This window comes from Bubalus kerabau, chromosome 12 (assembly GCF_029407905.1).
Source record: "Bubalus kerabau isolate K-KA32 ecotype Philippines breed swamp buffalo chromosome 12, PCC_UOA_SB_1v2, whole genome shotgun sequence".
NCBI lineage: Eukaryota > Metazoa > Chordata > Mammalia > Artiodactyla > Bovidae > Bubalus > Bubalus kerabau.
The window spans coordinates 86,261,543-86,287,757 of NC_073635.1; the positions used below are offsets into that span (position 1 = coordinate 86,261,543).

At 43.7% G+C, this 26,215-nt stretch overlaps 1 protein-coding gene across 1 annotated transcript in view; it reads right to left on the reverse strand.

The window, feature by feature from the left end:
- Positions 1 to 1,025: 1,025 nt before the first annotated feature.
- Positions 1,026 to 26,215, reverse strand: part of EFNB2 (ephrin B2) — a 49,708-nt gene continuing 24,518 nt past the window's right edge. Inside the window, exons 2-5 of the mRNA XM_055542990.1 lie at positions 24,416 to 24,699; positions 7,792 to 7,884; positions 6,944 to 7,057; positions 1,026 to 4,767 (exon numbers count right to left, since the gene is read on the reverse strand). Of these exons, the coding sequence (XP_055398965.1) occupies positions 4,379 to 4,767; positions 6,944 to 7,057; positions 7,792 to 7,884; positions 24,416 to 24,699 (880 nt within the window). The 3' untranslated portion in view covers positions 1,026 to 4,378. The remainder of the gene's footprint in view (positions 4,768 to 6,943; positions 7,058 to 7,791; positions 7,885 to 24,415; positions 24,700 to 26,215) is intronic.

Here is a 26,215-nt window from a genome sequence, read left to right on the forward strand (position 1 = left end):
TGATGATCAATACTAAGGCCTCAAAGACCACAAGATTGGGGAAAACACTTTGGGCAGCAGTCACCTTCCCCGGAAGGTGCACAGCAAGGGTGGCTAAAGCTAAATTCACTGCTTGCCTCAGCCCGGCATCACAACATTCGCTTTCATCCGTGCTACGCTTTCACAAAGAACGTTTGACTTTTTCCCTCCTCCCGGGATTATTTTGTGAAGGAAAGGGAAGCAAACTGCTCTGTTTGAATGGAAACCAGATCAATCCGGAACTAAGGTTGGAATAAAAGTCCTTATTCTGGGACTTTCCTGGTGGTCCAGTGGCTACGACTCTGTTCTCCTAATGCAGGGGGCTCCGGTTCCAGGGAAGCTATGGGCTTCCCTCATAGCTCAGTGGGTAAAGAATCTGCCTGCAGTGCCTCGGGTTTGATTCCTGGGTGGGGAAGATCCCCTGGAGAAGGAAATGGCAACTCTCTCCAGTATTCTTGCCTGGAGAATCCCATGGACAGAGGAGCCTGGCAGGCTACAGTCCATGGGGTCACAAGAGTCGGACACGACTGAGTGACTCTCATTTCATTTCCGGTTCGATCTCTGGTCAGGGATCTTGATTCCACATGTGTCAACTAAGAGCCCCCGCGATGCAAGGAAAGGTCCTGTGAGCCACAACCAGCACCCAGTGCAGACAAATAAATAAACAAAAATAGTTTCTAGAAGTCTCTCTTTTCCTCACGGCTGTTTTCACACTGCAGGTCAAACTGCTCAGGATAAAGAGGAGTCCACGTAAAACTTGACACTAAAATGTGAGTTCAGAAGTTTTACGGGGAAACCAAGGGGCTCACGCAGCAGTGTGGGGCAAGATGAGCCTTTATGCTGTGCGCACGGCCTGGTTTGAAAAATGGGCGCGTGCACGCCTATGGGCAGAAGGGTTTGCGTAACTGCAGTCACAGGGAAACATGGGAGGCAAATTAAAATAACCAACAGAAAAAAAAGCCAAAGGAAAAGAAAACAAGCAGGAAAGGAAAATACTTTGAAGGCGCTTTTTCCATAGGAAAAAAATATTTTATTTTTTTAAGAACAAATTCAGTTTGAAACAGGTTTGGAACGTGACTTCATTGGCTGGGGGCTAACTGCAATGTGGAACTAAAGCAGATCAAAAAACCTATGACAGGCTATCAAAATAAAACAAAGGAAAGAAAAAATATTTATAACTCAAGCATAATACTGTGTTACTTACAAATTGGACAACGAAATTTTAAATAAATATTCATGGTACATAATTACGGCACAAATATGCAGCAATTTGGCAACCTTTTATACCATTTTTTTTTCCTCATTACAGTGCAAAGGGGAATGACACTGCTGTTTAACAAGCTGTAGCTAAATACATTGCAAAATTCAGATTTTATACAAAACATCTTGCTTAGACTTTATAAAAAACCAACATTGCTCTATGTACACAATCTGGGTAAGAAAAGCCATTTCTGTCTTGTTTTTCATGAGTATTTTTATTAAAAAGGTGAATAAGGCTACTGTAACACCCCAAATCCATATACAGTAAAATCTGAACTTATTTACAGCATCTTCACTTAAACATTATGGTGCAAATTCCAAAGTCAGGTGACTAGGGATGAGAATACAAGGAAGGCATTTACAGTAACTTTCCAAAGCTGAACCAACTTCAGACAAAGGGACAGTTGGTAGATTGTCATATTCTGCACCACACACAAAACAGACGCACAGACTACTTGTCAACTGCTTGCAGGCAACTCTTCATCAACTCATCTGATTTTTTTTCACAGTTGAGCACATACTCAAAATGTAGCCAACTGATGGCGCACACCTTGGATTGCATTAAAATCAGACTGTTTCCCATTTTTCCCCTTCTTGCCCCTCTCCCCCATCCTAAAGGTCAATTTTTGATGGCTTACAAGAAAACCTTGTATGAATGCACGTACAGGAGAGGCCAGGGTGATGGAAAGAATTACATATGTACTGTGGCTGGTCACCATGGCAACCTTTCACAGAAATATGATATAGATATATATAATATATACTGTCGATATATATTATACATATATGTACACATGTATACCACACACCCACTCACACAAACACACACGCACTTTGGACCAACATCATTTTCAGGTTCAGGAAGTAGAAAGAAGAAGAATTTCTGTGACAACTCATTTTTGCAGGTATTCACTGGAGGTTTGAGAACCTTAAAATGCTGTTGCTTCATTTCTTTTTTTTTTTCTCCCAATTCAGAAAGCAAAGTGTTACCATAGTAACAGGGACTATGTTAAAGATGTCTATTTTGCATAGCACATAAAAAGTAGGTTTCCTGTTTACTCGCTTCTTTTCCCAGCAGGGAAGGGGCGAGGGGAGGGGGGAGAGAGGAAGGAAGGGGTTCAGGCTGAACTTTCAGCCGAAGCCCCCTGGACGTGACCCGGTGGATTCTAGCGAACACTTCAGCCCATGAGGCGAGGAAAACACAGCACAGAAGCTAAAGGCCGGCACATCTTCTCATTGTTGAAAACACGATGCAGTGAACACTGATTTCCTGGTATTTGGGGCTTGCACTTCCTAATCTATGGTGACGTGACATGCCTTCAGAGGACTTGGTTATTTTTGTGTTTGCTCCCATTATTGTTATTTTTGGAGTAATGTCGTTTTTCCCAGAAGTAGCAGTCCAATTGAAAAAAAAAAAAAAAAACAACCACGGAGCGTTTGAGACCACTTAATCACCACAAATGAGTTTCACATCTTCTGGTGTGGACTGTGTGCAATCTTAAAATATATATTAGTAAAACTCTTTCATTTTATATCCCTTGTGTTCTATATACCTATTATAAACACATCCTGCCTTCCTTCTCCTCCCCGGACATCATCATCATTTGGGTCCTCGGGACTCCTAGGAGGGTTGCCGTGTGTGCCTCACCCCGACACAGTACCGGGGACTGCAGTCTCGCTCAGTACCCACCCCTCGCCCCGAGGCCAGGGCGGCACCACCATAAACCAAAGTGTCACAAGGCGAGATGAGGAGAGGGGGTGGCAGGGGAGGAGCGATGAGGGGGTGGGGGGATCTGACCTTCCTTTCGGATATGAAGATGCCTTAATAATGTCTATGATGATGGAATTACAGCCCGTGTGACCTTTGGCTTTTTAAACTTCTAGGTCAGATTTGGCTCTCTGCTATTCTCCTAAAGGCTCTCCCTGTGTTAATAAAATGTGGTAAGTATAGCAGCTGGGTCCGCTTTAAACAACATCCAAAGCAGACCGACGACTTCCCTACAGCTTCACAGCTGTACGTCTATTGCCAGTACCAAGAAAGTCCTGCCCGAATCACCCTTCTCTCCAAGCCTGGTCCTCTACCAACAATGCCCCTTTGTTCCACCCGGCTAGAGAGGGACTATTTATTTCATTATTCCTGTGCATTGCTATTTGATAAGAGTGAATTCCTTCAAATGCACCCTAATCTACTGTGTGTGTCGTTGTCTCCTACTTGCCTCTTAAAAATCTGAGCAAAACCAAAGTGCTGTGCTCTCTAATTGGGGCTTTCCCTTCCCAAATCTTGTTTCAGAGGCGGCAGCACGGAACTGCCTTTGCAGACAGACAGCCTTTGCGTCTCCCCCACGCCCCCTTCTCACGAAACTCCTCGTCTTCCTGGGCTGACAGCCGAGCATCTGGCTGGAAGGCTCCTTTTTACCCGCAAACGCCATTCCTATCAACGTGTGGCCCCTTTCGCTGCGGCTGTTGTTGCAAAAGGATGGAGTAGGAGACGCCCAACGTTAATGTCCCGTGAGTAATGTGAGTGTGGCGTTGGGGGGAGGGGGGATCTCGTGTGAAGGCCTGCAGAGCCCTGGATGACAGAGCGTGTGCAACAGTGAGGACTAGAAGCCAGCGGTCTCCCGAGGCCTCACGCAGCCAGAGTCTGTGCGACAAGACAAGTCCGGGGTGCAACTCAGGAGTGAGGGATCAGGGGCCACGCCCGAGGCAGAGGGCGGCCCCGCCAGGCCTGGAGACCCAGGGGCCTGGGATGCTCCCAGCTCTCGCTCCTGCCCACCAGCCGCTCGGTCTCCCGGCTCCTGCGGAGGCCCGCGGGCGCGCGCGCTCGTGGTACCCAGTGGTACCCGGAGGAGGAGAGGGGCGGGGCGCGCGCGCGCGCACATCTTCTACGCGAGTCTTCCGACGGCCGGGACACATCCTCCGTCACCGCGGCCGAAACGCTACAGACTAGTAAGCTGTCCGACTCCACGGGGCTCTTCCGAGAAGGGGTGTCCCCGCTCCCCGCTGCGCGTCAGTCCGTCGCAGACACAGGGGGTCTCGGACCCTCGGCGGGCAGCAGCGGGGACAGTAAGTTTCCTCCGGGAAGTGAAGGCACCGCCGAGGCTCAGACCTTGTAGTAAATGTTCGCCGGGCTCTGCGGGGGCATCTCCTGGACTATGTACACCGGGTGCCCGTAGTCCCCGCTGACCTTCTCGTAGTGGGGGCAGAAGACACTGTCCGCGGTCCTTAGCGGGATGATGATGTCGCTGGGCTCCGAGCCGTTGTTGTTGCCGCCGCGCTTGGGCGTGGCCAGCGTGCTCAGCGACAGCGTGGCCGTGTGCTGCGGCGAGTGCTTGCGGTGCCGCCGGCGGTACTTGAGCAGCAGCACCACTAGCGTGATGATGATGACGATGAAGATGATGCATCCTGAAGCTATCCCTGCGAATAAGGCCACTTCGGAACCGAGGATATTGCTCCCAGAATGTCCGGCGCTGCTACCGTCTGTGCTGGAACCTGTGGGGAGGATGGGGGTGGGAAGAGCAGTCAGAAGAGTCAGCGCTGTCCCCAGGGGGGGTCTGGAGCGCTGCTGGGGATGGGGGGGCGGGGGTGGGGGGGGGGGGTGTGTCCAGGTGGTAAAACTCAGCGGGGGAACATTTCCCTGGCAGCTAGACTCTGGTAAAGCAATCACCTTGTTTATTAGCCAAATGCAAGGGTAAATCAGAAAATTGAAATTGACCAACTACTACTATATATAAACTAGAAAACCAACAAGGACCTACTGTAGGCGTCCCTGGTGGCTCAGAAGGTAAAGAATCTGCCTGCAATGCAGGAGACCCAGGTTCCATCCCTGGATCCGGAAGATCCCCTGGAGAAGGAAATAGTAACCCACTCCAGTATTCTTCCCTGAAGAATCCCTGGTGGGCTACAGTCCATGGGGTTGTAAAGCATCAGACACCACTGAGCAACTAACAATACAATAAAATACTGTATAGCCCAGGGAACGATACTCAGTATTTTGTAGTAACTGATAAGGGAAAAGAATCTGAAAAAGAGCATATATGCACAGCTGGATCGCTGTGCTACACACCTGAAAGTAACACGGCATGGTAATTATGTTTTGTTTAGTCACTAAGTCCTGTGAGTCTTTTCCGACCCCATGGACTGTAACCCACCAGGCTTCTCTGTCCATGGGATTTCCCAGGCAAGAATACTGGAATGAGTTGCCATTTCCTTCTCCAAGGGATTTTCCTGATCCAGGGATTGAACCTGCATCTCCTGCATTGGCAGGCAGATTTTTTTTTTTTTTTTTAAACCAGCGAGCCACTACTGTACTTCAGTTAAAACAAACAAACACCAAAAAAAAAAAACAGCTAAATGCAAATGGCAGAAGCCAGCCCTGGGGGGAGACGGGGCTCCAGGTGGGGCTTTGATGCTGCTCCCAGACTGCTTCATTTCCCCTCCATACATCATCGTCCATCAGCCGCGAGAACGGGCTGTGACAGGCAGCCCTTGATCTTGCCCCACGTCTCAACCCAGGTCAGCCAGCCTGCAGCCACCACAGGGCGCAGGAAAGGAAGTGGCCAGGTCTTCAGGACAGCGTCTGCCGCTCAGGCGCACCGCTCTTGGACTGCCTTCTGGCTCCCAAGGCTTCCTGGGAATCTCCAAACCCCCTGTGATTAACGACAAGCCCCGCCTACCCGCTGAATGGCGGGAGCGCTCGCGAAGAGGGCTGGGGCCTGGGAAAACGTTCAACCCGTAACTCGTTTGTATTACTTGATTTACACTTAAAATATATCTGGAAGGCAGTAGAAACTCTCACACGGAACAGACTGCCAACCTAAATGTTAAGCACTAAAAAACTGCCTGGCATCATTATATTATCCATTTATCAGTTTGTTATAAGAATTTGACACATCTTGTCATTGAAAGTTAGAAATAACAACTTCCCTCCTTGAGGCTTGGAAAGAGATGGAATATTGCTACAGATGCTAAATTCGTGCGACTACCAACCAGGCGTGCGGATCTGACGTCTGCTCAGCGACCACCACATAACAAGTTCATTCCGGTGGTAACAACACATAGCTATTTGCTCAAAGACTGCTAAAAAAGCGAACTTACACAACAGTCAGTTTTATTCAGTATTCTAAACTGTTGCCAGGACTCCCTTTAATATCTCATTTTACACTGAATTCGTGGGGAAAAAAATTGATGAAACTGCCTGAAAAATGCAGCATTGTGCAATATTTTAAGATGCTACCGCCTTAAATGTAGAAGAGGGTCAATCAGGCTCTCTGTGGATTGGATATAATTAGATGAGGCATTCGAGCCTTAATTATATATACATTAACACTGGCTTAAAGCTAATGTTGCAACCAGCACGATAAAGTGTCAGCCAATGAAAATAACTTTGATCTGAAAGAGCAGTGCTAATGATTGGTGCTGAGATTTGATGGATTCTGCTCTCTTGAATCTAAGACTTTCGTGGGACTGAACTATTGTATTCTGATTGGGTAATTAATAACAACTAACCGAGAGCAAAGATTACGGACTGCAGGAAGTACAAGTGCACGTTCTGGGGCAGAAGTACCCGCCGCACTCTGGTACTCCCCGCTGCGTGCGACACAGCAAGTGTGGTGCACGGTACCAGTGGCACACACAGACTAGTCACACACAAGTCACGCTGCTGTACCTGAATTTGGTTTGACAAAGGGACTTGTTGTTGAACTTCTTCCATTTGTACCAGCTTCGAATTCTGGCCTCCTCGTTGGATCACTATGCCTGGTTGACCCAGCGGAACTTGCATCTATGTGAAAAACAAGCAATTACTTACAGCACAGAGATCTGATGGAATCTACCTTTAGGAGCTGGATCTAAATCTCAAGAGGCACGAATAGCCATGAACATAAGATTCTTTATGCAAAGTACTGTGAGATGCAAGAATATAATTTTCCTTTGAAAGCACAACAGTTCTACTAGTTATTTCAGAGGTTTAGCTAGTGAGGCCATCTGTGGAAACTATAGGGATTCTTGCATTTGGCAGGCAGAACATTGCAGATGACATTTTAATTTAACTGAGCAAGTTGACTGACTACTACCCCAATTTCTAATTAGAAGAATAATTCTCTCTGCACAAGAGGTCATCCCTGTGTGAAAAGGCTCAGTGAACACAAGTCTTCCGTAGTCAAGAGGCAGAAATGGGCAAAATGGCAGAAACTCTAGTTTGCATTCTGGATATTTTAATTGTGAACCAAAGGGGGTGTTTTGCCTTGAAGAAGGAAAAATCTATCTGCAGATACAGACATGGCCATAGACACTGAACCTGACTGACCTCAACTTTTAGAAGTATCTCCAGTAAAAAGAAATGGGCTGCATCAACTTAAGGAAATCGGTCAGTGGCTCGAGGTGCGCAGAAAGGTTTGCTTTGGAAACTAAGCTGAAGAGTGAGTGGAGGCGCGTGTGTGCAGCCCTGGGGGCAGTCATACTAGCTGGGGGCCCAACCAGATCAGAGGCTCCGTGAATCAGCAGACGGTTTTTTACCTTGTCCAACTTTCATGAGGATCTTCATGGCTCTTGTCTGGCACACCCCTCCCTCCTGGTTATCCAGGCCCTCCAAAGACCCATTTGATGTAGCTGATCAAAAATAAAATGGACAAAACAAAAAAATAAAGAAAAAATCAGGAAATCAATAAGCCAAGTTTACATGAACATGAAATGTCTGAAAACAATTCGGAAAATAAGAATTCACTCTTAGTCACAGGTTTGCTGAAAGTATGGGATGCTGAAAGGCAAAACGAAAAAAATAAACAAAGAGCGATGGATGTCACCCACACTGCCGCACGTATGACCTCTGGTCTCCAATGGACTCAAGCGCTTTCTCCTCCCTTTATAATCAACGGATTTCGTCTGAGTCTGTAGATAAAAGGAACGGCATCTTCCAAAAGCTGACTATTTTGGAGTTCAGCCTCCAAAGAGCAGTACAGTAAATACGGTAATTTCAAAACGTGGTAATCATCACCCAGCACCTGCTTCCTCTACTACTGATTTCCTGCCTCAAGAACAATTACCTTGATGCTCCCTGATTGTCAAGCGTCCAAGTTCTATAAACACTCAAGAGAGCAGACTCCCACGCCCCTTTTTCTTTCCCCAGCCTTTCTGGAGCTTAAGAGGTTGTAGTAGAATTCACATCTTCCAGCTCTGGAGTTTTCCTCCTCCATCATTTTGTACTCGACTCGAATGAGTGGATGTGCTATTACCACCACCATCGACCTTGGCCAGACTCATCAACCAGACTCCCTGATGCAGAACTCTGGGTGGACAGAGGTACCCACATGTGCCCACTGCTCTGCGAGTTGCCTGGGACAGCTCAGGACATAAGGCAAGGACTTGGTTCAGGTCCACCAGCTCGATTCCCTTTCCACCTCAAGCAGGAGGGGGAAGGCAGGATGTCTTTTTTTTCCCCAGCAGTCCATGTCCTACTCTATTTGAAGACAAAGGTCTATCTCTTTAGGACAGTGAGTTCTCTGAAGAGCATTGTAACTAAAGCTGAAAAAAGACAGGCTGCTAGCTAACTTGCTGAGGGACAGGATTTAAATTACAGGTCAAGTTCCAGACGAGAAAAGGAGGTGGACGTTTAGACACTTCTATTCCTCCACAGTTCAAGGGCAGGGAACATAAGTGTTTCACATCCAATTCTGCCGTATAAATCCTTCTCTATTATTTTTTTTTCTCTCTCTCTTTTTTTTTTTTCCTTTTTTGGTCATGTTGTGTGGCATTCTGGATCTTAGTTCCCTGACTAGGGTTTGAACCTGTGGCCCCTACGGTAAGCCCAGATCCCTAACCACTGGACCCTCATAGTAGTCTCCCTTCTCTAATTACCAAAGTCGTGCCTACTAACTCTATACTTTTAAAAGTACTGAAAAGGGGACAGACTTTCTGATAAAAATACATCCAATGACATTCTTTTAATGGGCTGTTTGTTTCCCAAATGGCAGGGCAGCAGACAAATCTGGACAAGTGTGCATGGAAATATGTATGCTGTGGATAATTACCTGAGCTGGAAAACAAGGCCTGGGTTGACTCGCTTTTGTGTTCTCGAGTTACTGACTTTTACTTTCACTCTTTTCCTTAATAACAATGGCTGCCTCTTGTGTGTATAAATATCTCTTTGCTTATCTGAGTGCTTCCTTAAAGTCCAGGCTTACAATCATATCTTACTCTTCTGTTCTTGCTGATACTGAGCTTCTCCTGGGAAACTGGACAAAAATTACCATCATAATTTTTTTTTAAGAGTAAAAAGTAGATAGTATCCTCTTGTAGATGTCTGAGAAAATGTTTGGCAGATAAGTTAGAATAAATACCTAAGAAGCTTGCATGCTTTGGCGACTCTAAAAAATTTTTTATTTTTTCTTTCCATTTTCTGTCTTCTTTCCCTTTTGTTTTTTCCAAACCTGAGCTTAAATTTCAAAGTATCTTTTTCTCCCAAAGGCCTAGAATAGTATGGGTAAGTGTGAGCAGGCACTCTTTCTGAGCAAGATCAGAGCAGTTCTATAATTGTCACTTGAGTTTCCTCAATTTAGGATATGTGTTTATACAGAAAAAATGGTGAAAAGCTGATGTCTTTATCTGGCTGACAGTCTCAAAGGTTTAGTTACTTAACTGAAGTGGAATTCCCATCTTTTCTAATTCATACACACATAAATGCACCCCAATGCAAAGTTCAATGACTAAGTGTTTCTTGCTAAAACTTTAACATTGAGCTGACAAATGATAAAAATAAGATTTGAAGGTTGATACACAGAAGAAGAAGAAGAAGAAAAAAAACAGGTAAGGGGAAGGAATATAGATTTATTTATTTTAACCTTGATGTAAAACGATCAAAGATTCAGGTCTAAAAGTAAAAAATAAAGGAATACAGAAAGGATAGACAAGTCACAGCAGAGAAGAGTCACTGGTGAATAACATTCAGAACTGCATCTGCAGACGCAGAAACTACAGCAGACTTCCACTTTGTCAGTTTGGAAGCAGGAGGGGTGCATGTAATTCGAGTGACTTTTCTTTTGATTTTAATTTATAGGTCAGTGCCTTTTCTGAATACCAGTGCCTCCGTGGAGAGCTCCCGTTGGTTTACTCAAAGTGATGTCTGAGGAGCGCCTAAACGTAAAGAACTCCAGAAGTATTCAAATCAAAAGGCCATCTATAATTTAGCATCCACAAACTATACACAGCAGGCAGAAACTGTGTTGTAGCAGAAGACTGCTTTGCATCTCCAACTGAGGACATTTTTAGTCCTTGGGGAGGGGGAAAAAACCCCCTCAAGCCCTGGAGAGTCCCAGAAGGAAACCTGAAGATGCAGCTTTGGCTGAATTCTTGAGGCCAAGGCCACTGCTGGGGTGGGGGCTGGGGATGAGGGTGGAGGGGGGCCAGGAGCAGAAGACTGTGACCGCGGAAGGTTCTTCTCTCCTCTGGGCTCTGCATCCCTTCCCTCTAAGTCCACTTGGAAGTTGCAAAGTTACTAGAAGATATTGAAAATTTCATTCCTAATGTTTGTTTTAGCATCACAATACTTGGCTGTTTAAAACGGTGTGAAGTGGGGGGTGGGTGTGATGAATTAGGAGATTGGAATTGATACATATACCCTGTTGCTTTTTTTTTAACGTTTCATTTTGTATCGGAGTATAGTCCATTAACAATGTTGTGGCAGCTTCAGGTGAAGCCGGAAGGGACTCAGCCTTACAGGTATCCATTCTCTCCAAACTCACCTCCCATCCAGGCTGCCGCGTAACACTGAGCAGCGTTCCCTGAGCTGTACAGTAGGTCCTGACACATATACGCTATTGATACTCCATTGTACAGCACAGGGGACTCTATACTCAAAGCTCCGTGGTGACCTCGATGGGAAGGAACTCCAAACAAGAGGGGATATATGTGTTTGTATAGCTGATTTACTTTGCTGTCCAGTAGAAACTAACACAACTTTGTAAAGCAATGGTACTCCAACAAAAACTTAAAAAAATAAAAGGGGGCTAAACTTTAAAATACAGTTAAGAGGGAATTCCCTGGCAGTCCAGTGGTTAGGACTTGACATTCTCCTTGATGAGACCCCGAGTTCAATCCCTGGTCAGGGAACTAAGATCCCACAAACCATGCAGCTCGGTCAAAAAAAAAAAAAAGAATACAGTTATATGTTCCACCACGAAAGGATATTTGCCTTGAGTTAGGAATGATGTAAGCTGTCTGGAAAAACCCTGTTTTAAGATGTGAGTACCAATGGAAACTTCAGAAGGTAAACTTCACAGCAAGTTCAGTTATAAAATAACTCAAGAGTAACTTCAACTTATTTTATATTTAATCTCACAGTGAAAACTAATGTTTGTCTTCCTCATGACCTTCTTATCAAGGTATGTAGGGCATGTGGTCCTAATTCTAGAGGTGTCCCCTGCCCTCCCTCCGTCCCCAACCTTGAGAAATGGCACAGCTGAAAGTCTTCTGCCCTGATGACACCTCATTATTGGCCATGAACTCTGAAATAAAGCCTCAAGATTAATATTCTGATTTCTGCTCCAACAGCTAGTCACCAACAAGCTTTAAAAGGCTTAGTGGCTGACTTTGAAATAGAACAAGTGCTAATACTTGGGAGTAAAATCTACTTCTACTTCAGGAGACAGTTTTGCAATTATTGTTATTGTTGATTTGAATGTATTGGGAATTTTTAACTGGGAGAAGGTAAAAATAAATTGCTAAGCTCATTCTACTTAATTTTTCTTTGCTTCTCTCAGCCAGCATCATCTAATCCCACCACAATCATAGTGTGACTGTACTAAATGGATGAAATTGCATTTAATCATTTACAGAGAAAAAATAACATTGCTATATCTAAGCTTTTAGTACCCAGAGTTTTTACCCCCCTTGACTCAGAGAAAAACTAGATTTTATCAAATCAAAAATTATCAGAAGAGTATCTCTATCTAGTTAGAAAGGAGGGTTCATAAAGATACATGGGCATTTTATAGCCTGCTTTTAAAAGCTTTTGCTTCTGGGATCTAATTGCACTGAGCCAGTGTATTGAAATCACTCGCTTGTTCCCCCAGGGCCTGATTTTAAGTGGGTGGAGATCATGGCTCAGGGGGGGAGGGGGGGAATACCCTGAGTTCATATTGCCTAAAAGTTCTCTTCAGGTTTGAAAACTACTCGGCGAACATCTGTACCTGCCCATGTATTTATACTCGGACTTAACTGCAGTTTCTCCCTCGCTGCAGGTAGGCAGCGTGCTGGTGATCTGAGTAATAGAGGAGAACCAGTGGGCAAGGCAGACTGCATTTCTGGCTGTGTTTTTGGACTGTGCCCACGGAGAGGAAGTCCTATCACATTCTAATGTGTCTTCACTTGGTGGTTATGGCTCTGCACCCGGGGGAGGGTGAGCTGGAGTCCTGGATCTCGCTGTTTTTATTTCAGTCTTCCACCTCGGTAACTGGATGGAGAATTAACTGCTGGCTGCGTGCCTACGCATACTTGGGTCCGTCCCATGCACAGAGAGGTCAGCACCAAGAAATTCTACAGAGTGGGCGCCTCCCGATGAAGCACATCCATCATTCTTAGGTTAGGATGGAAAGAATGAAACATCGAGATAGCCTATGCAGGGTATTTCATACTACTTTATTTGTTTATTTTCATGGCCACACCTCTCAGCTTGTGGGATCTTAGTTCCTTGACCAGGGATCAAACCTTCGCCCCTGCATTGGAAGCACAGCGTCTTAGCCACTGGACCTCCAGGGAAGTCCCTAGACCATTTTAAAATGTAGCTTACTGGGATGGGGCTGGGATGGAGTGGGGAGCAGGGAAGAGGGGATTGATGGACATCCCCAAAGCAAATCCTTTTCTCATCAGAGAGATGCACCAAAGAGACAGATAATAAGCATACAGGGTCAGGAAGTGAGAGAGTTCAGTTTTCTAGTAAGAATAAAAACTTTGTGTCCATATAAAACTGCACATGACGTAATCTGCTCTTATTTGGTTATGAAACAAAGAGCATTTTATGAAAATCCTCTGTCAACATCGTCTTCTTGGCACTATTCGCGTCCTCTGTGTCATCTGATGCTGGCCTTGCTAATTTTGGTTTCTTTGGGCAGCCCTTCTACACACGGGTCTCCCGAAACTCAACTCAAGAATTGGAAGAACTTGAAGCCTACTACCTGGCACACTGAGGAACTAAAAGAAGCAAAACCAAGTGAGAAATGTGAAAAGTAAAGCGGTGTCACTAGAATACATGTTACACACAGACGGGGCGACTGTTTCCTTCCAGACAGTGGGCACAACTCTGAGTTTCTAAAAGAAAAAAAAAGAACTGAGCTGTGTAAGTTGAAAACCAGAAGGTTGAGAAAAATGTAACTACTTAATATGAACATACAACCCAGGGAGCTGAGATCTACCTATTTCGCGCCCTGACATGAATTCAAATTCAAAACATATGATGTATATTCAAAATATAAAAGACACAGGGATTCAGTTTCTAGAACTCAGTGTAGTTTAATGCCTTGGGTATCATCATAGTTATCCTTTAATATGCCAACTTCGAAGAAAAATTCTGAACATGGAAATGATAACAATCACTAAATGCCAAAAGGAACTTGCCCTTTGCTTTAACTAATAAAACAAAAACATCTGCATAATGTGTCAAAAGGAAGATGAAAAAAACATCACTTCTAACTTCTTTTTTATATGCTTTCCTCTGTGGTTTTATAGTTAAAGGAATGGCGAATACACCACCATGGTTTTCCAAGTCCTCACTATTTTTGCTTGGCGCAGTATCAAAACAAGTTCAGCATTAATTCAAATCATATGGCATTTCACCCCAGAATGCCTGATCTTAGAGTGAAAGTTTTATAGATATTTTTAAAAGTCTCGATTTGAAGGAAGAAAAATACAAAGGAAGATACAGGATGTGTGCATTTTTCACCCAAGGAAGCATTGTTTCAGTAATGATGGGAAGAGTCACTTGAACTTAACCCCACATCATTCTGGGTGTGTTTTGACCTTTTAAAACAGTAAATCAGGTATTTGGAGGTAATAACTGGCTTAGCCCCAGTGACTTCTACACAACACATTTAGTTAGTTTCTCCACTAGACAGAATGATTTGGAAAAATGAATTAAAAACCAGAGTCACAATTTAGCCCCTCCTCCCATATTAAAATACAAGTAAAGATACAAGTAAAGATACCTACTTTGCAGGTAGCGCTACTGGTAAAGAACCCCCTGGCAATGCAGGAGACATGAGACGTGGGTTTGATCCCTGGCTCAGGAAGATCCTCTGGAGAAGGAAATGGCAACCCACTCCAGTATTCTTGCCTGGGAAATCCCATGGACAGAGGAGCCTGGCGGCTATGGTCCATGGGGTCTCAAAGAGTCAGAGGAGCCTGGCGGGCTATGGTCCATGGGGTCTCAAAGAGTCAGACACGACTGAAGCAACGTAGCATGCATGTATCAACAAAGATATGGGTATCCAGTATAAATGAATGCTCTTGCATAAAATGGTATAATTTTATTTTCTCAATTTTAAATGTTCCCCATGAACAGAGAGAGGATATTCTACTGACAACTGAGTAATGAGAGTTTTGAAAAATGTAACAACCTTGAAACAGTTTAGTGAACTGCTTCTGCTTGTGTGTTCATGAAAACATTGTATGACATATTACTTTTCCAATATTACTCTTTGGGGAAACAGGGATGATGCAAAGATACCACTTAGAACTGAGTCTAAAGGTGCCAACATATGTTATTATATCTCCTACGTCATACGAGACTTGGATGTTGAGAGAATTCAACCAATCGCGAGAACAGTAATAATTGAAAATAATAAATATGAGATTTCATCACAGCTTACTCATAAAACCCCTTCCCCATGAGGAAGTATATACAAAGTCCAAGGTGGGGACAATCACTGAAGATGCTAAAAGCCATAGTCACCTTTGATGAGACAGCCCTGAACAGTCACTGACTACACAAAAAACCAGAGTGGAAAAAAATGGGAAAAGGAGAAGAAGTGAATGTGTGTGTGTAAGTGTGGGCACGCATTGCAGGTATATGTCGATGACAGAAATACCTCCCAGGCTCAACGGCTGCTCTGAGATTTCTCTGAGAAAGATCAAACAGTCCTGGAAATAAATCACCGGTCCCCTCTTTTTACAAGAGGCAGGCTTAAGTACATGGGGTCCTTTACGAGTGGCTTACTTTATTTTTCTCAAAATATGGCTTGCAACACCTTGATGTCTTGATTTTTCATAAATTCTGTTGTGGGAAAGCATTCCTTTCAGAGTCTAAAATTTTATTGCTACAAGTGATAATGATTTATGCAGGTAGGATCTCTCATTAGGCAAAACAAAAATCTCAACAAGATTTTTTTAAAAAAGAAAAAGCTTTGCATCAAGTGTGCTTTAAGAGACTGTCACAATGATTCAGAATTGAAAGAATGTGATCATTAACAGTAAAAGAATAATCACCTTCTACACACGACAGTCAACCTTAATATGGGCCAAAATCTACTTCAACAGAGGAATCACATTTTAAAAATAGGGTGCCAACTCCCTGGTGGCCTAGTGGTTAGTTAGGATTGCAGACTTTCATTGCCATGGCTGTGGTTCAAAAAAAAAAAAAATTAGGGGGCCAGATGATCACTTCAATAGAATGACCAAACTCACATTAAAAAAAGAATGAGGTCAGAGTTCTAAAGATAAAACATAATGCCCTATTGTCTATATTAGCTTTGCTTTGGCATTCTGATTTTTTTTTTTTTTAATAAAAATGAGACTTCCCAGTCAAGAGAGAGTGATAATATCTAATAAAAACATTTTGGCCACGAAGAAGCGTATGTTTGGGCAAATTATTTCCAGCACACGATTTCTAGCCCACTCCTGAGTGTTTAACGGTCTTCATCATTAAAATATCTTTGTGGAGATGTGGAAACCTCTAGATAGTGAAGGGTCAGAGTAAAAAGTTCATGGTGGGGCAGGCACAGCCCACAAGCCTCCTGCTCATCCCTAATCACAGGCAATGATATTAATGACCCAGTAATTGGGAGACCGCGGCACTGAAGTGGAAAACTTCCATCTGAGGCAGAGTTCATCTCTAGGTGGTAGGGCTTCACCAGAGACTGAATTAATGCTTGCTGACAGTTTAGAACATAACACTGCAGATGAGAAAATGCATAAAAGCTCAGATGGACATGATGTTATTTGCTTTGACCACCTAGAGACCAGCAGGAACCCCGATAAAGTACCCTGTCTGAATCTGCCCTACATGTGAACCTAATTCCATTCAGGGGACATGTCCTAGACTCCAAAAAGCCACATTTCCCACATGTTTGCATCCTTAAGTTCCTGGTTTAACATCAGGAACAATGAAACTGGGTTACTACACCAAGGCAAAAAGCCATTTGCAAAGCAGGACAGTCTTTAACAACACACAGCCTGGCTCCTCTGTGAAGTGGTCAACTGTGCTCCTGCCAGAGGTTCTGCCTGCCCACCCACCCATCCATCCCTCCCTCCATCCCTTCCTCCATCCACCCATCCATCCACCCCTCCCTCCCTCCATCCATCCATCCATCCATCCATCCCTCCATCCACACAAACTGTATGCTTGTACTTGGCTAAGAAAATCTGAAGTCTCTTATTACCTCTTTTGTACACTTGAGAGATTCTTTATTATTTTTAATTTTACTATTAGCCACTTCTCACTGACAGGCAAAGTACACTGCACCCTTGAACAACGTGAGGGTTCGAGGCCCCAACCCCCAGGCAGTCGGGAATCCGAGTCTAGTTTACAGTGGGCCCTCGGTACCCGTGGTTCTTCCATAGCTTTGAATTCAACCAACAGCAGATCCTAAGGTGCTGGAATAGTTCCTACTGAAAAAACCTGCACGTAAGTGGATCCAACCTGTTCAACCCGTGCTGTTCAAGGATCAACTGTACTTGATAAAACACAAAGCTCCGTCTTACTTGAGAAATGGAACTGACTGATAGCAGCTCTAAAAAGAAAAATGAAAATTCGGAAGATCTGACAAATTGCCGCTACAACCACGGTTAACCAGTGGCCCTTTCTCCTTTCCTACTGCTCTACAGGATTTTCGGAGGTCAATTTCAGGGCATATGATTGAAGCTAGCCATCACTGTGATCATGCTTAGTCGCTCAGTTGTGTCTGACTCTCTGGGACCTCATGGATTGTAGTTTACCAGGCTCCTCTGTCCATGGGGATTCTCCAGGCAAAAATACTGGAGTGGGTAGCCATTCCCTTCTCCAAAGATCTTCCCAACCCAGGGACGGAACCCGGGTCTCCTGCATTGCAGGCAGATTCTTAACCATCTGAGCCACCAGGGAAGCCTGAGGGTAGTTGCACATTTACACAACACAGGCCAGCACCTCTGGTCCGACACGTCTGATCCAAGCACAGACGTCTCTGGGTATCCGTGGTGAGTACCCATGCTTGGGCGTCTGGGTATCCATGCCTGCTACTGGTATGCATGCACTCTGTATGTGTATATGCTGTCTCTGCTGTCACTGTGTATGTGACATGAGTGTCCTGGTATGCAGGATGCTCTGGCTGTAGACTATCTTTCCTCTCCATCTGTACGCAGGTATGTGCCTGATAACCCCGAGGAGCACCGTCACCATCTAATGATGCTGGTCTAAGGGTCTAAGCCTTGGTCTCAGTTTTGCCCGACACTGCACGGCCGTGTGAACTGCACTAAACTACGCACACGTCCTAAGTTTCTGTTTTCTCACGGTGATCAAAATTCCTCTGTCACCTGTGTTTTGAGACTGCACAGTGACAGAGTGTGAGGCCATCACACTTTCTTGTAAGTGATCAAACACCAGAGCCTGAGATTTCAATCAGGAACAAACCTGGGACTCTTAAGAATGATATAAATAAGTTCTTGCCAAGTAATCTTTTCATGTCTGTCTAATGCCTCCTGGCTATTTCTTGAAGTACTTTATTTAGCTTTAAATTTTGCTTTTCATGATAAATATTTAAAGGCTATTAAGAAAGAAATGCGTCCTCATGCTTCCACAAAGTCTCCAGGACTGTTCAATTATTTACAAGTCTAAGTAAACTTTGCAAAAGCTATAAATACAGGTGCTAGGGAAATTAAGATGTAATTTATGAAACAGTAAAGGCAGTTTTATTCTGAGCAATTCCTAAATAATTCTTCTTTCCCAAGGAATTGTCTTCACTCCTCATGTATTCTTATTTTACATGAGAGGCTTTTAGTCTCTCCCCATTGCTTTAAGGACCAGAGTCATCTTGTCCGTTCATAGGTTATTTTGGGAAAAAGGAATGGTGCTCACAGGACAATCTCTGTCTAGCTTTAAATAAGATAAGCTGTCACTACCGCCTAGGTGACGCCATTGAACATGAACAGAGTCTCAACCTACAATAGCTTAATCCTCCTAAACCCCAAGAGATATGGGATAAATACCCCAATGGCCATGACTCCATCAGACCTGCAAGCCAGGCATTTCCCAGCACAAGCTCCAATGAAGCAGAAGTTGAGATTTTATTCCTGAAATTATAAACAATTTAAGCTTTATTCATATTGAATTGAACAAGGAGTCTTACTGATGTTCTCCGCGAGAGTGCCTCCAATACGGTCATAAAAGGATTTTATGTTATGCTAAAAATAACAGAAATGAAGCTCTCATGGCCAGACCAGTGAAGGAAGTATGGTCTCCGTTCGTCTCAGTGACGAGGCAACCGTGATGACTGCATTTTCTCTAGAAGAACATGTATACCACGTTGGGATGCTGTGGAAATGATCAATAAAAACACAGCATCTCCTTTGTGTAACAGGGAATAGAGAAACGGACCTGGCAAGGCTGGTGAGATGCTAAGTGGGAGATGATTATACCTGTAGAAGACTCCGCCCAGTCTGTCTCTTTTGGGTCTTACAGAGGATCTGCTAACAAGCTTGGGCAATTCCTCCTACAAAAAGATCCATAAATGCATGTTTCTCAGTAAGGAAAGCCCAAGGACAAAAGAACTTTTATAATACTCCAAGAAGACAAAAAAGAGGGAAGGTCTTATAATTAAGTTATGCAGCATTACTTAAACTTGTAAAGTCTCCGGAGTTTCATTTTGTGGATGGTTTTTCAAATAAATGACACTTTTGGAGCACATCCTCCCCGCCTGCCAGCTCGCAGGAGCTCACAGGCTTGCCTTTAATCTCCTGCCTCTCACATCCCTCCACCCCCTGCCTCTCCCCAAAGAGACCCCCAGCTGTGCTTACTTGGGGGCCCGCCATGGTAAGCACTTCACATACAGCACCCCACTTAAAGGCACATCATCCCCAGCTGACAGATAGGGGCCTGAGGCAGGGACTGGTTCACTTCCTTGTTGAAGGGCATTTGAAAACCCAGCTGTGCCTGACTCCCAAGCTCCCAACTGGGTTTTCCCAGGTGGCTCAGTGGTCAAGAACCCGCCTGCGAAGGTAGGAGATGCAGGTTCAATCCCTGGATCAGGAGGATCCCCCAGGAGAAGGAAATGGCAACCCACTCCAGTATCCTTGCCTGGAGAATCCCATAGACAGAGGAGCTTGAGGGGCGACAGTCCACGGGGTTGCAGAGTCGACGAGCATTCTATGATGAAGCCAATCAGTTCAGTTCAGTCGCTCAGTCGTGTCCAACTCTTTGTGACCCCATGGACTGCCGCACACCAGTCTATGAAGCCAGCAGTTCTAAGTTAAAAATAAAAATGCATTTAAGTCTTGAGTTTATATGCAAGGCAATTCTATGCCGGGTATCAGACATAAATCCTTACCCCAAAGTCGGATAAGTGACAGGCTCATATGGTCATACTCTTGAACTTGATAATGTTCCGTGAGGGAAATACAGCTTTTGCCACCTTTATCATGTAAATAACTCATCAACTAAAGCCCATAATCAACTGCAGAGACCACACATATATTCTAAAATAAATCTATGTGTCGAAGGACATCTGAAACCTCCCAAAACGATTTTGCTAGGGAAAGGGCTTATAGTACATTCAGCATATTTTATTTTTCGTTTATGTATATGTATTCTTAATCTTTTGGCCATGTCACTCAGCAGGGAGGATCTTAGTTCCCTGACCAGGGATCGAACCTGCACCCCCTCCACTGGCAGCATGAAATCTAAGCCCTGGACCACCAGGGAAGTCTCTATTCAGTATATTTAGTGCCACTTGTCACACTTACTCCCAGAAATAAGGAAACCCAAAACCAAAAAGGAAAACACTCCACAAAAATACAGGAATGGAATCTGCTGTTCTGTTTTGATTCTTTAAGAATGGTGTTTCCTTATATTTGTGTGCAAACATTTTAATTTATTTTGCAATTTTGCTCAGAAGTGGAGCTTATGCCTAAAAAATAGCAAAGCTGACTGAGGAGCTTTCCAATTTTATATGCTCTGATAACATTAAAAAAAAAAATTGCTTTGGAGAATGAAACCCATGATGGGCCTATGAAATGGTGACTCATTCAAATTCATTCAGCATTTCTCAAGGAAGACCTTCCCGAGGGGTGGCTTTCTGAAGGACCACTGTGAACACAGCAGGGTGGAGTTACAGAACAGCGTTTAATCAATCAAACAATCGTTAGAAATGATGCCTTTTAAACTGTTTCACAAATCCACATCTTGGCTATGGGTTTGCGGTAAAAGAACGTACCAACCACACAAGGCTAAATTGGGAGGTGCCCTGGGCGGACAGTGTTCTTCCTAACAGCTGGGCTGTGGGCATGGTTCACTTAAAAATTATCCACACAAGGGCATTCATTGTCACTGTCTATGACTCACAGGGTTTTGGTAGTGTGATGAAAACCTCTTTGCAGGTATTTTGCAAGGTTTTACGCTGTGGCTGGCTGACCAACCCAAGGGACCTTCCTGAGGGTTAATACTGCAAAGGGCCTCCACACCAAAACTGCTGATTCATTCAGCTCTGAATTATTAATCCCCCCCCCTTTTTTTAACTTTTCAAATCCTTCAGCCATTTATTTATTCTTCTCTTTTCATGAATAACTATTGATAAAAAATAAAAACAAATACATACATAAATAACTCTTAAGCACCAACCATGCAGCCCATACCATGCTTAGGTCTAGAAATATCCTGGTTAACAAGCCCACAAAAGCTGAATCTCTGCTGTGGAAGGCACAGATAATACAAAGTGAAAGTGTTAGTTGCTCAGTCGTGTCCGACTCTTTGCAACCCCACGGACTGTAGCCCCCCAGGCTCTTCTGTATGTGGGATTTCCCAGGCAAGAATACTGGAGTGGGGTGCCATTCCCTTTTTCAGGGGATCTTCCTGACCCAGGGATTGAATCCCAGTTTTCTGCATTGCAGGCAGATTCTTTACCATCTGAGTCACCAGGGAAGCCCCAGAGATAATGCAAGTGAGTTATTTAACGATTCCACAGAAATCAGTGACAATGACTCCCAATTTGATATTAGGAAGCAAGCAAATCCTTCTGGGTTATCACTTCTAAAAAGAAACTGGAAACCAAGCATAAATTTGACACAAATAAGGCTGAGGACACAGTTAGGAATGCTTGCCTAGTGTTCACTGGAGTGTTTTTCTGAGACTGGGCTTCCTTTGACAATGGGTCACTTCAGAACAGAGAGTTATTTTATAAACTTTTTTAAAAAATGTAAAGACATGATAAAAAAAAAAAACCTGTAGCTTATATAAAATGTTTGTCTTTGAGGAAATTAAGAATCAGAATATAATGAAAACCAGACCAAACGGCTGCAGTATCCTCACCTTTGGAAGATTTAAGATTGGGAGATTTTATTATGCAAATTAAACCCAAGGTTAATGACTGACCCAGGTCACCGGAAGAAGTCAGGTCTCAACATGAGGAAAACCCATATATATCATTTTGCCCCACACCAAGCAAACAATCATCTAGGAGAAAAACTAATTAGGGGGAACATCATTGTTGTGTCCTTTCTTAGGGGAGCTCAGTGGATACTTGGTAGGTTTAAAAATACATTCCCAATTAAAAGTTAATATTGCCTTCTAAAACTTAAAAAAAGTGTGACGCCTGTGTTATAAACCTGTTAATACTACAAATCAGTGTCTTTAAAGAGTTTACAGTGGATGCTGTCCATTCGATTGGAGAAGAGCCACCCTGACAAGAGACTCGAGACTAGCCGTACACATCCAACCATAAATGGTTTGGAACTGGAGACTTCCACCGTTAGCCAGAATGAGAACAATAAAATAATAAAAGCTGTTTCCTACAAAATACATCAAAATTCAAAGAAATAAAGTAAGTTTCTCATTAAGTTTAGGCAGCAGGACTAGAACCCAGGTCTCAGGGCTCCTGGCATCAGTTCACCTAGGGAATGACCCAACACCAATTCCAATTCAGTCCCCTGGCAACTTGGACTGTTCCTCTCTGGGGGTTATGAACAACTGCTCCAAGTGTCACTTCTCTTCTTCCTACCCACGGAAAGAGACCAGGATACAGTAATGATGCTGACTGGACTAATACTCTTAGTTATGAAGGTGCCTACTAGCTGGATGCAAAGATTTGGAGTTAAACTCATGTAATATACATTGTTGGGCTTCTCTGATGGCTCAGAGGTAAAGAATCCGCCTGCAGTACAGAAGACCCAGGTTCCATCCCTAGGTCAGGAAGGTCCCTGGGAAAAAGAAGCAGCAACCCACTCCAATATTCCTGCCTGGCAAATTCCATGGACAGAGGAGCCTGGAGAGCTATAGTTCATGGGGTCGCAAAAGAGTCAGACATGACTTAGTGACTAAACAACAAGAAATCTTATTTTAAAAAGTCTTTTTTTTTTTTTAAAGACACTGTTGGACTTCCAAAAGCTTAAGATTTCCATTTATTTTACCTAATGACTACTTTATATTTTCAAAGATTTCCCTCTTATTTCACACATATTACCACCCCATCTGCTTGTCCCATCCCTCAAAAACACTTTTCCTTCCATTGTATGATCACTCTGCTTTTAAATCTGTGATTCACCACTTTCCCTTTTCCTTTGTTACTTATTATCCCTAAGCCACTCTCTGCATTATGCTGGTTTAACAACAGGCTTTCCGTCGCTGTGGCGTTCAGGTTCTAGGCAAAGGACAAGGATTAGACGGTTATGACCGCCTTTGTTTTAATTACTAACGACTGTAATAGAAAAACAGCAAACAATACATTATTGAGTACTTCATATGTAGTCAATGAATTGTTGATTTTACAGTTTCTCAAGAGCAGCCAAGAGAGTTTCAGTCTGATCCCCCAGAGACGGTCTCCTGGCAGACAGCAGCTCAGCGGCCCTGACAAACTGGAGCCACCGTGACGAGTGAGTGGGACTCCCAAAGAAACCGAGGAAACGACTGCGTTGCCTGCCTGATGTGAACAGCTGTCCTGGGCACCCAGACTGGGCTCTGACATACCCTGCGCCTGGAACAACCTAACTCCTGTACCTAGTAGGCACAGCCTGCCTCACTGGATTTCACAGCCTCAGGAGTGAGCAGCAGGAGCTCAGAGAGACCCCAAAAGGCACACGGGATGTGTCAAATTAATTATATGGGGAGAAAAAAAAGAAATTCATCAAACAAACCTAACTTTATTCTTATTCTTCCAAATCCGGTTTCAGCCTGCCCATGCATGACAGTGGTTGCCTGGAGCTCCCATCCTTTGACCTACACGCTCCCTGAGGAATGGGTACCATTTTACCATCTTGCTCACTGCTGAAGCCTTAGCACTGATGCACAGTTTCTGGCACAGAGTAAATACTAAGTGAATGGATGGATGGACGGATGGATGAATGGATGAAGATAAAAGTCATCGCACAAGATTCACCTATCAAAATCTCACCAATGTTTCTTAAAAATGGTTTTGTCAGTAGAGATGCTGAGTATATTCAAATATATCCACTTATTTCAATGCTACAAAAATTCTAGGAGGCTCTTTCTCTTTAGGTATTTATATTAATGCGTATTACTAGTACAGGGTCCTTCATTCAATTAAGGCTTCTTTTAAAAAAAAAAAATGAACAATTTTCAGCAAAGATTCCCACCAAATTATTTGCCACAGTAATAATTTTAAGGAAACAAAAATGGATACAAACCTATTTAGCTTATCCTAATTTCTATAAAATAAATGAATAGAATTATACTTACATATAATGTAATAATCTCTGTTCTTCTGAAATTCTAGACCCCAGAGGTTAGGGCTGAATTCTTGGAACTTGATAGTGAACTTTACATCTTGGTCTGGTCTGGCACAGTTGAGAAGAGGGGTATTTTCCTTCTTAATAGTGCATCTGTCTGCTTGGTCTTTGTCCACCATATAAACTTTATAATATTCATACTGGCCAACAGTTTTAGAGTCCACCTTGGGGCAAATAATATCCAATTTGTCTCCTATCTGTGGGTATAGTACCAGTCCTTGTCCAGGTAGAAATCTACAAGCATAAAAGAAAAGGTACCATTGAGTTTATTTTAAAAAATTAACCGTGTTAATGATAATGACAGTATAGTCAGACAACATCAAGAATTCCAAACTGCAATTTCATAGTTCCACACTTTTATTGATCAACAGTATCTGAGTTCACTTTGCCGACAAAAGTCCATATAGTCAAAGCTATAGCTTTTCCAGTAGTCATGTCCAGATGTGAGAGTTGGACCATAAAGAAGGCTGAGTGATGAAGAATTGATGCTTTCAAACTGTGCTGCTGGAGAAGGCTCTTGAGAGTCCTTTGGACAGCAAGGAGATCCAACCAGTCCATCCTAAAGGAAATCAACCCTGAATATCATTGGAAAGACTGATGCTGAAGCTCCAATACTTAGGCCACCTGATGCAGAGAGCAGACTCATTGGAAAAGACCCTGATGCTGGGAAAGATTGAGGGCAGGAGGAGAAGGGGGCAGCAGAGGATGAGATGGTTGGATGGCATCACTGGCTCAACAGACGTGAGTTTGAGTAAACTCCGGGAGATGGTGATGGACACGGAGGCCTGGCATGCACAGAGAGTGGGACACCACTGAGGAAACTACCTGAGTTCAGATCAGCAGGGGATGCATGTATTTAGGAACTAAGCTTTAAAGAAAAAAGAAAGAAACAGAAAGAAACCACACGCCTATCTTTACGCAGTAGGATCAAGTCACCCTGCTGATAGTCCTTTCCCACCCCCTCACTTGTAATATTTCAGTGCTCCTTTGTGTAGCTTCACAATGCCTTTTCCTTGATGGTGAGTCAGACCTTCCCACTTGTTTGTTATTTTTTAACCATTGGCAGCCTCCGTTTATTGGGCATGCCACAGAAAGACGCCTCAATTCCAGGGGATGGTGGATGCAACTAAGACTTTGTTGTCCTGCTAGCTTCCATTTGCTGTTGATGCTAATTAACAGACAAGTTTCATCAAGAATGTTTCAAATTACTTATCATAATTAGTCAGTCACTGATCAAACAATGGCTCCTTTATTACCATGAACAAAAGGAACGTCTTACAAACCCATAAAAAGCTAACCAGAAATAATTAGTTGGAGGATTGATTCAGCTGCAAGATGAAAAGTCCCCAGCTCAGGAGGACAGCGTCTACTGTCCTGGCCCCACAAACCATTTTCCCCCTCCCTTGAGATATATTTGCTTCAATTAATTCTTAGGTGCAGATCTTTAGAACCCAAACTCCTGATACACTATGCCCATGATGCTTACTGCTAACAGCCTCCCTCCTCCCCATTCTTTCTTCCCAGCCCTGCTGCTGAAAGATCTTTCCTATCAGGGAGCTCCTCTGAGAACCTGAAACAAGGGCTTCTTAGTGAACATCCTTCTACAAGTGCTAACATTAAAAACACACTTAGGAAACCCATCTCGTTCCCTCCAAGGAAACCAAGCCTGCAGGCTCATTCAAGTATTAAAGTCTGAGAACAAAGCGTCATGTCTGATCCAACGTTTACTGAACCAGAGAAGGCCACCAGC